General features: G+C 51.6%; 1 protein-coding gene across 1 annotated transcript; it reads right to left on the minus strand.

The window, feature by feature from the left end:
• Positions 1-888: 888 nt before the first annotated feature.
• On the minus strand, positions 889-8,630 carry TP53I3 (tumor protein p53 inducible protein 3). The gene is made up of 6 exons (XM_084900622.1): positions 8,148-8,630; positions 5,988-6,130; positions 4,663-4,930; positions 3,000-3,212; positions 1,935-2,131; positions 889-1,254 (listed from the first exon to the last, which is right to left on the minus strand). The coding sequence occupies exons 2-6, from the start codon at positions 6,123-6,125 to the stop codon at positions 1,072-1,074; spliced, it is 999 nt and encodes a 332-aa protein (XP_084756748.1). The 5' UTR covers positions 6,126-6,130; positions 8,148-8,630; the 3' UTR covers positions 889-1,071.
• Between the last annotated feature and the right edge of the window lie 4,284 nt (positions 8,631-12,914).

The raw sequence follows: 12,914 nt of genomic DNA on the forward strand, positions 1-12,914 counted from the left end.
TGAGTGGAGGAAGCTGCCGGAAGGGGCGGGGCCTGAGGAGATGGACTAGAGCTGGGGTTGTTCGCAGGTGCGTTCCGGAAGGGGGCGGGCCGGGCAGAAGGACCCGGCTGCTGGGCGGGCGGCGGTGCGAGGTTGTGTGCGGGGCCCCGGGCCCCTGGCAGTGCTAGGAGTTCTGTCTCCGCATTTGGAACCCTGGCGCAGCCCTTGGAGGCTGGGCGTCTGCTGGCCCGGCCTCTCCTCTAATCCCCTCTCGATGCTTGCCCAGTCTCCCATTCCACCTCCCACCTCCTCCCCGCCCCGCCCATCCCGTCTCCCACCTCCTTCCCGCCCCGCCCCACCTATCCCATCTCCCACCTCCTCCCCGCCCATCCCATCTCCCACCTCCTCCCCGCCCAGCCCCTTCCATCTCCCACCTCCTCCCCGCCCCACCTATCCCATCTCCCACCTCCTCCCCGCCCTGCCTATCCCATCTCCCACCTCCTCCCGCCCCGCCCATTCTATCCCTTCCACCTCCTCTCCTCCACACCTATCCCATCTCTTCCACCTCTTCCCCGCCCATCCCACCTCTTCCACCTCCTCCCCAGCCCGAGCATCTCATCTCTCACCTCCTCCCCTCCCCGCCCATCCCATTTCACCTCTTCTACCTCCTCCCCTCCCCGCCCATCCCATTTCACCTCTTCTACCTCCTCCCCTCCCCACCCATCCCATTCTTCCACCTCCTCCCCACCCATCCATCCCTTCCACTTCCTCCCCACCCATCCCATCCCTTCCACCTCCTCCCCGCCCCGCCCATCCCATCTCCCACCTCCTCCCCGCCCATCCCTTCTCTCGCCTAGTCCCTGCCCTGTTGGCCTCCGTCCACGTGCACATGCCAAGCAGAGAGCCGGCTTCCCTTCACTCTTTATTTCCTTAGGCCAGCTTTACACAGATCAGTCGACGAGGCTGGGGAAGGCCCAGTGGGTTACAGGTGGGCGTGGAGTAGCAGCCCGTCTCTGGCCTGCGTTCAGAGAATTTTCTCCCGATTTGCTCTGGGAAGGTCTGAGGCACCCTTTTCCTCGAGTGCCCCCTCCTTCACTGGGGCATCTCCAGGACGATTTTGCCCATGTGCTTATTACTCTCCATGTACTTGTGGGCCTCTTGGATTTCAGCCACAGGGTAGATTCTGTCCAGAACCGGCCGTATGCGTTGGGGGCCGTCCATGGAGAATTGGGGCACAATTTGCTCCGTAAAAGCCTTCACCATCATTTGCTTGTACTAAGATACAGAAAAGAGACCATCAGCCTGGACAGAGCCTGACCTGGCTACCCCCCCATCCTGCTTAGCCTTTGTGGTCTCTCTGAAAAGTGTACCCATTTGCAAAAGCACACAGGGGTACCTAACCCCTCCATTACAGCATGTATGTGCATGCCCCCAAATGTGTAACCAGATAAGGGCTGCAGCCTGGAGTAAAATTCAAGTGTCACTGACATCCTAAGGATTTTAAAGATTTCAAGTCGGAGGCAGCCAGAGACGGGTCTTACATAGACTCAGCTCACAGGGGACGTGTTTCAGCTCTGCTCCCCCCGTTGTGTGAAACCTTATGCTGGGAAACATTCCCAAAGCTGGCCCGCAGAGATTTCAGGCTGAGGTGGAGAGTTCCTTACCTAAGAGGCTTTCTGAGAACAGTTCTGCCTTGCAAAACAGTCTTGGAACTATTAAAAGTATTTCCAAATATGGTCCATGCTTTGTTAAGAGAGTCTCCTCAGGTCTCATCTATGAAGTGTTTTCTACCCTCCTAAGATGCTGAGGCTTCTGTTGACCAATGTTAATTAGTTCTGTGAAATCAGGTTAACTGTCTACCCACAGAGGGGCAGGTTTCTCCACGGGCTCCCTAACTTAAGATGTGCCAAAATGAGTCGCATTGCTCTGCGTAACAGTTTTCACTCATCACTCACCTTTTTGTCCCTAGATCTCAGCAGACTGGCCACCAGAGTTCCTCGCTTAAAAAGCAGTTTCGACAACAGAGGCCCATCGACGTCGGCTCCCCCCATCAGACCGTAGAGAACCCAGCGGCCGTCAAGAGCCAGGCAGTTGACATTTTTCTCCCAGTAGGATCCTCCTATGCAGTCTAGAATAAGGTTGACTCCAGCACCTTCCGCAGGAAACACAATTTATGCTAGTCAGACACAGAAAGCTTGATGCAAAATAATATTCCCAGAGTACATTTGTGGATGTGTGGCTATAAATAAACACTGGCACAAGTGGTAAATCTATACATTGGAACTACAATAGAAACACTGCTTATAGAAACGTTTGAATGGAGTTTAGATAGCTGAACTCTGCCATCCGTGCTTGAAATAGTTCATCTCTGTAGCCACAGCAAGAGGGAAATGGGGCAACCCCATGCTCTAGTATCTTCCCCAACCCCACATAAGTAGAAAACCCACTGGCACCTGGGCATGGGTGAGAACAGAACCGGAGATGCCCACTCCAGCCTACAGGGCAGGCTGGTAGTACACACCTGGGTTAAGAAGCCTCTGCACTGGGTTGTTTGAATTGTAGCCTTGGTGTCATCTCTCCTTTTTGACTCATGGAAAGGGAAGTGCCAAAAATATTCAGATTTGGCTTTGGAACACAGAGCTCATCCATTTAGCCTTCGAAATACTACCTACTATGACCATCTCCCAACTGGTCTCTGCCCCATGTCTCCTCTCAATGCCCCATGTACTGGCTGGTTGGGAATAAGAAGTCCTGGGTCATTTGGGGCCAACTCTGCGTGACTATCCAGTTTCTAAAATGTGTATGAATCAGATCACAAGAATACACATGCAAACCGTCTTCATCCTAAATATTGCCTGACTGTCTTCAAAGGTCCAACACCAGAGTCCCAGAACTTGGCCTGGGCAGCTGTTGTGCATTTAGCAGAGGCCAGACAGATCCAGAGCACTGGCCTCAAGGCTGGCCAGGATTTCATGTAATCGCTCTGATACTCCTGCTGAGCTGCAGAGGCTGTGGTTTACCTTTGGTGAATTTCATCGCCGCTTCGGAAAAGTCCTCTTCTTTGTAGTTGAATCCGGCAGCTGCTCCGAGTTTTTCTGCCATTTGGAGCTTGTCCTGGGAGCCGACGGTGACCAGGGGAATGGCTCCCGCTATCCGGGCGAGCTGGACGGCCGCTGTGCCCACCCCGCTTGCTCCTGCGTGGATTAGCACAGACTCTCCGGCCTGAACTTGTCCTGTGACAGGAAGTACAGAAACCATTCTCGTTACTTTGCAACTGCTACACGGTGTCCACACGGGCTTCTTCTGCCACGGCCACCTGGCCCCGGGACAACTAAGTGCCAGATGTCTTGCTTTCTTTAGAGAACATATATTTTTTTTAAATATATATTTTATTGATTTTTTACAGAGAGGAAGGGAGAGGGACAGAGAGCTAGAAACATCGATGAGAGAGAATCATCGATCAGCTGCCTCTTGCACACGCCCTACTGGGGATGTGCCCACAACTAAGGTACATGCCCTTGACCGGAATCGAACCTGGGACCCTTCAGTCCGCTGGCCGACGCTCTATCCACTGAGCCAAACCGGTTTCGGCTAGAGAACATATTGATAGTTCTTTTTTCTTATTGCCTCTCGTCTAAGTGGAAAACACCTTTTTGCAAGCTATTAGCAGCCCCATCTATAATTTGTTTTACCTGAAATAACATCAAAACACCTATCTCTGACCTATACCTGAATGAGTAAGAATAACCACCATTCCCACTGTCACCTCCAGCTGATCTCACTAATCCAGGCATACACACCAGCCACCAGGCTCCTCCTAAAATGGAGTTCTCATTAATACTTTGTCCCCAGAATGTAACGTGGCTCTCAATTGACTTTTGTATCAAGTCCATTCAGCCTGCAATTCAAAGCCACCACAATTTAGTCCCAGCCTCGTTTTTCACGAGTGGTAATTGTCACCCTTCATGTCCGAGCAGAGCAGCCAAGCTCTTTTCTTTCTAAGAAAGTAAAAGACACTCTGTCTTAGGTCACTGTGGCTGTCTTCTGTCCATCACAACTCTAGCCACCCTTCCCTTCCAGAAAGCCGTCCCTGACCACCTTTGTCCACACCAACTTTTCCCATCTCAAGCTTTGTTGTTAGAGACGCTCTGTCTCTTGTGAGAACCTGAACTCTATGGTTGTCTGCAGAGACCCTGAACTCTATGGTTGTCTAATTCTGCATACATTCCGTCTTCCTAGGTAGACTGAGCTCCCTAAAGGTCTTGGGCTCCCTCACATGACCTTTGGCTGGCCTCAGTAGGGGTGGGGAGGAATAAAAGTTGACTGATTGGCTCCTTCTGCTGCACTAGGGCTCCCAGAGAGAAGCTCAGCATGACTTTGAGAAGCTGGGGTGACTGGTGGCCAACAATGTGAAGACACGCACATCCAGTGCTATTCAGGCCTTCTCTCTGATAACCGTGATTTTCAGCCTCAACATCAAGCCACTGCTAAGATGGTATGAGGACCTGAGCCTACAGGTGATTCAGTAGGGTGAGGTGTTGGGTTTGGGTGTGGCTCAGTGGCAGGACAGGACAGAGCTACCCTGGAGGACTGCTGGGTTTTGAGGTGGCCACGTCAGGAAGGAATTGAACACATCTGTGTGGAGTAAGCATGGAGCAGGGGGTGGGGTGGGAAGCTCCTCACCCACGAGGTGTAACAGCTGGAAGGCGGTGAGCCAGGCCTCTGGGATGGCTGCAGCCTGTGGCAGAGTCAGTCCTGCTGGGATGGGCATGAGGAACCCTTCAGGGACCGTGACATATTGAGCCTGACCCCCGCCAGGCATCAGAGCCATGGCTGCGTCCCCGATCTTCCAGTGCCCCTGGCAGCCAGGCCCCAGCTCTGCCACGTGTCCCGATGCCTCGATTCCCAAAATATCGCTTGCTCCTGGGGGTGGTGCATATTGTCCTTGTCTCTGCAGAGAGAAAATGACACTAAGTGGTCAGTAAGCATGATCAGAAATCTGTGTCACCATCCTTGCCCTCTTCCAATAGCCACCCCCCTTTTTTTCCGATAGAAGATTCATGATAAAGTCAGGTGGGTTTTTTTTAATGTAGGAAAAAAGAGAGGAGAGATGATTTGTTTCATACAAATAAGAGATGGTAGGTCACATAATCAGTGGATGTCACATTAGTAAGATCCTTAGCTTTTTCTCTCATCTAAACCCTGTTTTACAAATGGAGAAACAGAGGCCTAGGCAGGGAAATGCCTTGTCTAAATTTGCCAAGTAAATTTAGTAGCAGGACCAGGAACAAAACCATAACACCTAAGTGACAGTTCTCGTATATCCAGTGCCAGGACTGACTGGGATCCTCAGAAGGCTCTACCAGGGCTGCGGACCAGAGGACTGAACAAGGAGTGTGCATCAGAACCATCCCAGGAGCTTTTTCAAAGTACACATGCCTGGGTCCCAGTCACGTTTATTTTGGAAAAATGCCCTGGTGATTTTTCTGTACATTTCTCAAATACCCCTAACCACCCATCCAGCTGGTCCAGGTTAGCTCTCAGACAGCAGACAGACAGAAATTCTGAGTGCTGCTCCCTGACCGCCCCAGGACCCTCAAAACAGAAAGAGGGCAGATTGGAGCCACAAGGACCTCGATTTTAATCACAGCTCCGGGATGGTTAGTGTTGTGGTCTTGGATAATGAACCTCTCTGACCCTCATTTCTTTACCAGTAGAATACAAATGGTAAGAAATAGAGCATGGCCTACCAGACACCCCTGCTCAACAAACTGTGAACCCCTTCTCCTCTGGAAGCCTGAGCAGACGACGGGTTAACGCGGGGTGAATTCTGCTTTGCTAACACTGTATCCCTGCACTTTGTGTAAACAAAGGAGATTGTATGGCCCCAGGACTCGGCACCCCCAGCATAACCTCACCATGAGTGTTACTGGCAGTGCCCTCGGTTACTCCTTATCGGTCTGAATGTTTATGGAAGGGCCCGGAGTCCCGCCCTGGCCCCTGAGTACCTGGAGAATGTCGGCCCGGTTCAGGGCACTGGCTGCCACCTTCAGGAGGACTTCTCCCTCTCCCGGGATGGGCTTGGGCACCTCCTTCAGGTAGAGGTTTTCTGGTCCTCCCGGCTGGTCAAAGTGCACGGCTAGCATGTTTCCTGAGGACACAGAGCACAGCGAGGCAGGGAGCCTCGTGAGGGCCGTCCAGGAGTAGGGCAGACACCTGATTTGCTTTAACCTGGCCTTTTAGTTTTATTTCTTAGCTTTGCCTTAAACTGGCCTCACCTAGTGCCCTGTCTCCCGCACCAACCCAACCTCTCCTTTGCAGAATCTTTTATATATATATATATATATATATATATATATTATTGTTTGTTGTTTTTTTTTTACAGAGAGGAAGGGAGGGACAGAGAGCTAGAAACATCGATGAGAGAGAATCATCGATCAGCTGCCTCTTGCACACCCCCCACTGGGGATGTACTCGCAACCAAGGTACATGTCCTTGACCGGAATCGAACCTGGGACCTTTCAGTCCGCAGGCCAACGCTCTATCCACTGAGCCAAACCAGTTTCAGCCTTTGCTGAATCTTTTAAGTCACCAGAACAGTGACGTTCTGCTTAACAAGTAGGAGTCTTAGGACCCAGGTCTATGACTATTGAGACAGAGGGAAATGTAACATCTTGGCCTCAGTTGTGTTTTAGCTTTGGACACAGGAAAATGGGACAATCCCACAAGACAAGACACTTCCAATAACATACAGAGCAACCCCAAGGCTGATACCGGGCCCAGATGCAATGATCAATACCCTCTACCCCAGCACTGAGCAAGCAGTGGAGACAGGACCCAAGCTCCATTGGTCACCATGACTAAGGATTTTTGTCCTGTGCAGGGTGGGGCAAAGGTAGGACTAGAGTTCATATGGAAAGTAATGCAATTAAATAGTGACACAAGAACACACTCTGTTTTACTCACGGCTTACTTTTGCCCCACCTGTATAATCCACCCCCTGAAAGTCATGGGGAGTCAGGTCTTTGAGCATGAGCTACGTGACTCCATGAATGGCACCATCTCCTTAATCAACCCTTACTTTCTTGGCTGTAAACCCTTGTTCGTGTCTTATTGGGCTTTGGCGTGAGCAGGCAGATGGACCTCTTCAGTCTGATCATAGGAATGCAGCGCCCAAGCCCATGCAGTCCCCTGCGGGCCAGCCCCTGCCACTGGCATTCCTTTGCCAGGCCTCCTCTAGGTCTGCCCCCCATGCCCGCCTGAGCCCTCCTTCCTCTGAGGTCCCTGCCAGTCCAGGCAGACAGACACAGAGGACACGCTCTGGGACAGGATGGAGGAAGCAGCCATGGCCTTATGGGTGGATGCTTCGGAGCAGGGAGATACAGAAGAGGCAAATTCTACTTCCTACGAGTTGGAATCCCCACCCCAAGTGTCACTGGTGGGACTGCCCAGAAACCTTATTTTCTTTGATCTGTCTGGCCTTTTATTTTTTAATTTTTAGCTTTGACTCAAAACTGGTCCTACCTAGTACCTGACTCACCACCCATCAGGACCAGATGCAGTGACCACATGCAGAGCAAACGCTTGCGAAATGGGACAGAGCAACTCCAAGGCTGACATCTGGACCACATGTGATGATCAATTCCCCCAGCACTGGCCAATCAGTAGAGACCAGGACCCAAACTCCATCCGTCACCGTGACTAATGGGTTTCCTCCTGATCATCCCCTGGAAACCATCAGGGAGCCAGGTTTGAGCATGAACTCCCTGTGACTCTGGGCATGGTGCCATCTCCTTAATGAATCCTTCATTTCCTGGCTGCAAACTCCTGCTGTGTCTTCCTGGACTTTATGCACACAGGCAAACGGAGCCCTTCAGCACCTGCGGCCAAGCTGCAGGGCTCCTGGTCCATCTCCATCAGAGAGGTCTGCCCCCGCTCTGTCTCCCCCTCCTTCCTCTGAGGGCCCAGCTGATGCAGACAGACCCCACACAGAGGGCACAGGCTGAGACGGAGAAGGAGAACGAAGCAGGGATGGTCTTACCGGGCGAAAGTTGCAGAGCAGGACAACACGGAAGAGCACGAGGCAATTCCACTCCCTCGGAGTTGGACAAACACACTCCCTCCCCATCCCACCCGCCAGTCACTGGCCTGGCGCCCGTGTGAGTTACCTGCTCAGAACTCTCGGCGGCTCCAGAGGGCACTGCTGGTCCTGTGATCTCTGTGGATCCTCAGAGCTGAACCCGGAGCCTGGGACTGCTTGGCAGCGAACTGTCCACCTGGAGTCAGGGCAGCGGGGTAATGTGAAAGGGGTGGGGCAGACCGGGGCCAGCCCTCTCCCTCCCTTCCGTTTCCTCCTTCCCTCTTTAAAATGCAAAGCTGGTGACAGCAAATAGGGTTTCCTTTCCCTTGGAGTCTCTGGAAACTAGTCTTTCTCGGGGTTTGGCAGGAAATGCTGCTCGCCGCTCTCGCTGAAAGAAGAGAAAGCTTCACTCTCTCCAGGGAACTGGACCCCACGCAGGTCCATTTCCCAGGCTTTTAGCCCATTTGCGCCGTGGGTCTGGCTCCAGCCCTGCCTGTGGCCAGCATCTGGAGTCTGGAGCAGGATGGGTAAGCAGTGTGGTGCTGAGAGAGAGGAGTCATCGGGAAAAGGGAAAGTAAAAGCAGTTCTGGGGTCCTGATCACTTCTGCTCTCCTACTCTTTCCGGGAGGGGGGGGGGGAGGAAGTGCCCTGTCCGGCCCCCTATCCCCATGCTGCCTGATGAGATGATTTGGCTGGTTAAAAGCTGTGCAGATAGACTACATTATTGACATTCTGGACTAGATAATTCTTTGTTGTGAAAGACTGCCCTGTGCATTGTGGGATGTTTAGCAGCATCCTTGGTCTCCATTCCTCCCTCTAACCCCCCCCCCCGCCCCCACCCCGTCCAGTCAAGAAACACGAAAAGCCTACAAACATTTCTGCAGGCATAGGGTGGTGGTGGTGGGAGAGGGGGTGGCAAAATTGCTGCTAGTTAAGAACCACTGGTTATTTTGTGTGCGGTGGGTATACACAATAGGACAATGGGAGTATTAAAAATGTGAGACTATTAAAAAAAAAGAATATATAGTTCTGTGATGCCACATACTTTCTCAATTAACTCTTTAAGACTCTGCTCTCCGGAGCCTTCCCTGATTCTATTAGGCAGGGGCCATTCATTTATTTGTTTACCAAATGTATTCATCGCCTATTCCACATTGACAGCATCTCAGGTACTTGAGAAAGGATTACCACACAATTCTTGCCTTCCAGGGGCTCACAGTCTAGGAAGACAAAGAGCTATAATGCAGTGATAATAAAGGTCTGCATAAAATACCCAGCACAGGAGAGATGCCGAGGGTCTCTGGGGGTCTCCAATGGTTTTTAGGAATTTGCCAACTGGACGTGAAGAGGCAGGAACAGAAAAGGACGTCTCAGGCAGATGGGACAGCATGCACAGAGGCCCGGGAGGCGGAGACTCTATCCTGACCAGCTGTGCTTTCCTGATTTATTAAAATAGTGCCTCACACATCCATCCATAGACCGGTGAGTATTTGTCTGAAGAATGAATGATCTACTGCTTTCCTTACTAGTAGAGGTAGAGGCTTCTGCTATTTCAAAAGAGTGTTCATGCAACTCCAAACAGTTTTAGAAAGTTCAGTTTACATGAAAACCTAAACGCAAACTCAATTCATACCGTTTATTAAGCTCCACTCTCATAGGTATAATTTCCCAGTTCCATGTTAAATCTTTATTCAGAAACATGTAGACGCGGAAGGAGACTACAGCAGATACCAACGAGCTGCCTACCTGGCTCCCAGGAGTCCTTTTCCTTTGCCCCACCCTGTACAGGACAAAAATCCTTAGTCATGGTGACCCATGGAGTTTGGGTCCTGTCTCCACTGCTTGCTCAGTGCTGGAGTAGAGGGTATTGATCATTGCATCTGGGCCTGGTATCGGCCTTGGAGTTGCTCTGTCCATGCAGGGACCTCAAGGTTTAGTAGACAGATTCAGGAACAAACATTTCTAAAAACCGGGCTCTCAGTTAGTAATTGCTTTTGCACATGCTCTCCTGGCACCTGAGCACCGTCTCCAACAGTGCAAACACTGCCACTGCAGTAACGGGCTAAGTCTGATCAGAAGGGACACAGAAAACTGAAATCAAATTCTTTTCCTAAGGGTCTTCAAGCCTTCAATACTTACCCTAAAGAGAACAGTCACCTGCCGAATGCATTGTAGTCCTTTTTTTCTGGAATACAGTCCTTCTCTTCTGGCTTACGAAGGGCTCTTGGTGAGTCCAGTCACAAGTGTTCGGACATCACTGGGCATCACCTGCAGAGGGGAAACAGGCTGGAGTCAGCAGACCGGCAGGCAGTCTGGCCACAAGTGGCCCACTACCTGTTTTTGTCTACCTGCAAGCTAAGAATGTTTCTTACTTTTTAAAGTAGTAGGGCGGGAAGCAGAAAAATATTTTGTGGTGTGTAAAAATTACATGACATTAAAATTTCAGTGCCCATAATAAAGTGTCATTGGCACCATCCCATGCACCAGGAGGTAGCAGGCTGGATTCCCGGTCAGGGCACATGCCCAGGTTGCTGGCTGGATCCCCAGTGGTGGTGTGTAGGAGGCAGCTGATGGATGTTCCTCTCATCAATGTTTCTCTCTCTCTCCATCCCCCTTCCTCTCTCTGAAATAAATAATAACATATTGAAACAGTTTTATTGGCATATAGCCATACCTGTTCTTTCACGTATTGTCTATGGCTGCTTCCCACTACAACTGCAGGTTGGTTGTATAGTCCTGACACACACCATATGGCCTGGAAACCTAAACTGTTTACAGGGTTCTTTACAGAAAAAGTCTGTTTAAGCTGAAACCGGTTTGGCTCAGTGGATAGAGCATCAGCCTGTGGACTGAAAGGTCCCAGGTTCGATTCTGGTCAAGGGCATGTGCCTTGGTTGCGGGCATATCCCCAGTAGGGGGTGTGCAAGAGGCAGCTGATCGATGATTCTCATTGATGTTTCTAACTTTCTATCCCTCTCTCTTCCTCTCTGTAAAAAAATCAATAAAATATATTTATAAAAAAATAAAAAAAATAAAAGTCTGTTTAAATTTCTTACCCCCAAACTTTATTTATTTAAAAAATATATTTTATTGATTTTGTACAGAGAGGAAGGGAGAGAGATAGAGAGTTAGAAACATCGATGAGAGTCATCGATCAGCTGCCTCTTGCACACCCCCTACTGGGGATATACCCGCAACCAAGGTACGTGCCCTTGACCAGAATCGAACCTGGGACCTTTCACAAGCCAATGCTCTATCCATTGAGCCAAACCGGTTTCGGCTTACTCCCAAACTTTAAAAAAACTTTATTTAAAGCTCTCTGCCCAAACAGTTTCTTTACACCAACCCTGGTGATGCTCCCGCAGGATCCACTCCTGCAGTTTGGTGCCGGGAAGGAGTTGGTAGTGAGTCCTGCGAACGGCTTGCACTCACTCAGCAGGATAAAGGCCACTGCAGTGAGAGGACCTGCTCTGGCTTGCCTGTAACGGCTGTGAGTGCAGATCTCCCCAGACACTTCGGACAGTTTCAGGATCGGCATTAGGAGGAGAGTGGCAGTCCATCACTGAGTGTCCACGGAAACTCAAAGAGGAACGTAAAACCCTGGAATCACAGAAAACCACAGTTCTCACAGAGCAGGTGATGCAGTGCGTTTGGAAAATCACAAGTCTTAATTTTGTAGCTGTGTCAGTGGTTTGCACCTGAATCATCTGGGATTAAAAAAAAACCCAAAAAAACAGCCCACCAGGCGTGGCTCAATGGTTGAGCACCGGCCTATGAACCAGGAGGTCACAGCCCAGGTTGCAGCTGGATCCCCAGTGTGGGGCGTGCAGGAGGCAGCAAGCTGATCAAGGATTCCTTTCATCATTGATTTTCTCTCTCTCCCTTCCTCTCGGAAATCAATAAAAAATATTAAACACAAACAAACAAAAACCCGCAGAAACCGGTTTGGCTCAGTGGATAGAGCGTCAGCCTGCGGACTGAAAGGTCCCAGGTTCGATTCCGGTCAAGGACCTGTACCTACCGGGGATGTGCAAGAGGCAGCTGGTGGATGATTCTCTCTCATCGATGTTTCTAACTCTCTGTTCCTCTCTCTTCCTCCCTGTAAAAAATCAATAAAATCTATATATATATATATATATATATATATATATATATATATATATATATATATATATATATATATATATATATATAAAACCCCAAAAACAAATGTCTGCTGAAGTGGGCAGCCACTGAACCAGGTAAACGAGCTACATGACATGTGAGTCCTCGCATTCCCTCCTGGCTGACCAGCATCGGACACTGACACCTCAGGCGACGGAACACATTTCTGGGCTCCTTACAGCGACATTTCCGCACGAGGCGCCGCGTCTCCGGGAAGGTCCTCATCAGGACAAATGCAGACACTGGACCGGCGCCCCCTCCGCCCCCCCTGCAGCGAGGCCTGGACACAGGGGTGTGTGTGGGAGGGAGCAGGGGTCCCCGAGGGGAGGAGGGCGGCGGAGGGGGGAATCCCAGCGCTGTGGGCTGGGGGAGGGGGGGGCGCGCAGGGAGCACCGGGGAGCGCGGGGGCCGGGCGGGCGCGGAGCCACGGGCTCCGGGGTAGGAGCCACGCGCGCGGCCCGGCGGGGGTGCGGGCAGCGGCCCGTCCAGGACGCGGGGCCGGCGGGGCGGGCGCCGCGTGCCGGCTGTGGGCGTCCCGGCGAGGCGCTCCGCCCCGGGCTGCAGACAGGACCCACCTGCCCACCCGCGTCCGCCCGGCCGGCCTCCAGGTCCCCGCCCCGCCCGGCGGGGCCGCGGCTGCAGCTGCACGGGGCGCGGGGCTCGGGGCTCGGGGCGCGGGGCGCGGGGCTCG

The sequence above is a fragment of the Pipistrellus hanaki genome, assembly GCF_964339955.1.
Source record: "Pipistrellus hanaki genome assembly, chromosome: 12".
In the NCBI taxonomy this organism is placed as follows: Eukaryota; Metazoa; Chordata; class Mammalia; order Chiroptera; family Vespertilionidae; genus Pipistrellus; species Pipistrellus hanaki.

What these genes read in the sequence shown, in the direction of transcription:
- TP53I3 (XM_084900622.1), bottom strand. Translation starts at nt 6,125, where the DNA reads ATGCTAGCCGTGCACTTTGACCAGCCGGGAGGACCAGAAAACCTCTAC. An exon ending in CCAGCTGTTACACCTCGTGG is followed by an intron (nt 3,213 to 4,662) that starts GTGAGGAGCTTC and finishes TTCCTGTCACAG; the next exon opens with GACAAGTTCAGGCCGGAGAG. An exon ending in GGCGATGAAATTCACCAAAG is followed by an intron (nt 2,132 to 2,999) that starts GTAAACCACAGC and finishes TTCCTGCGGAAG; the next exon opens with GTGCTGGAGTCAACCTTATT.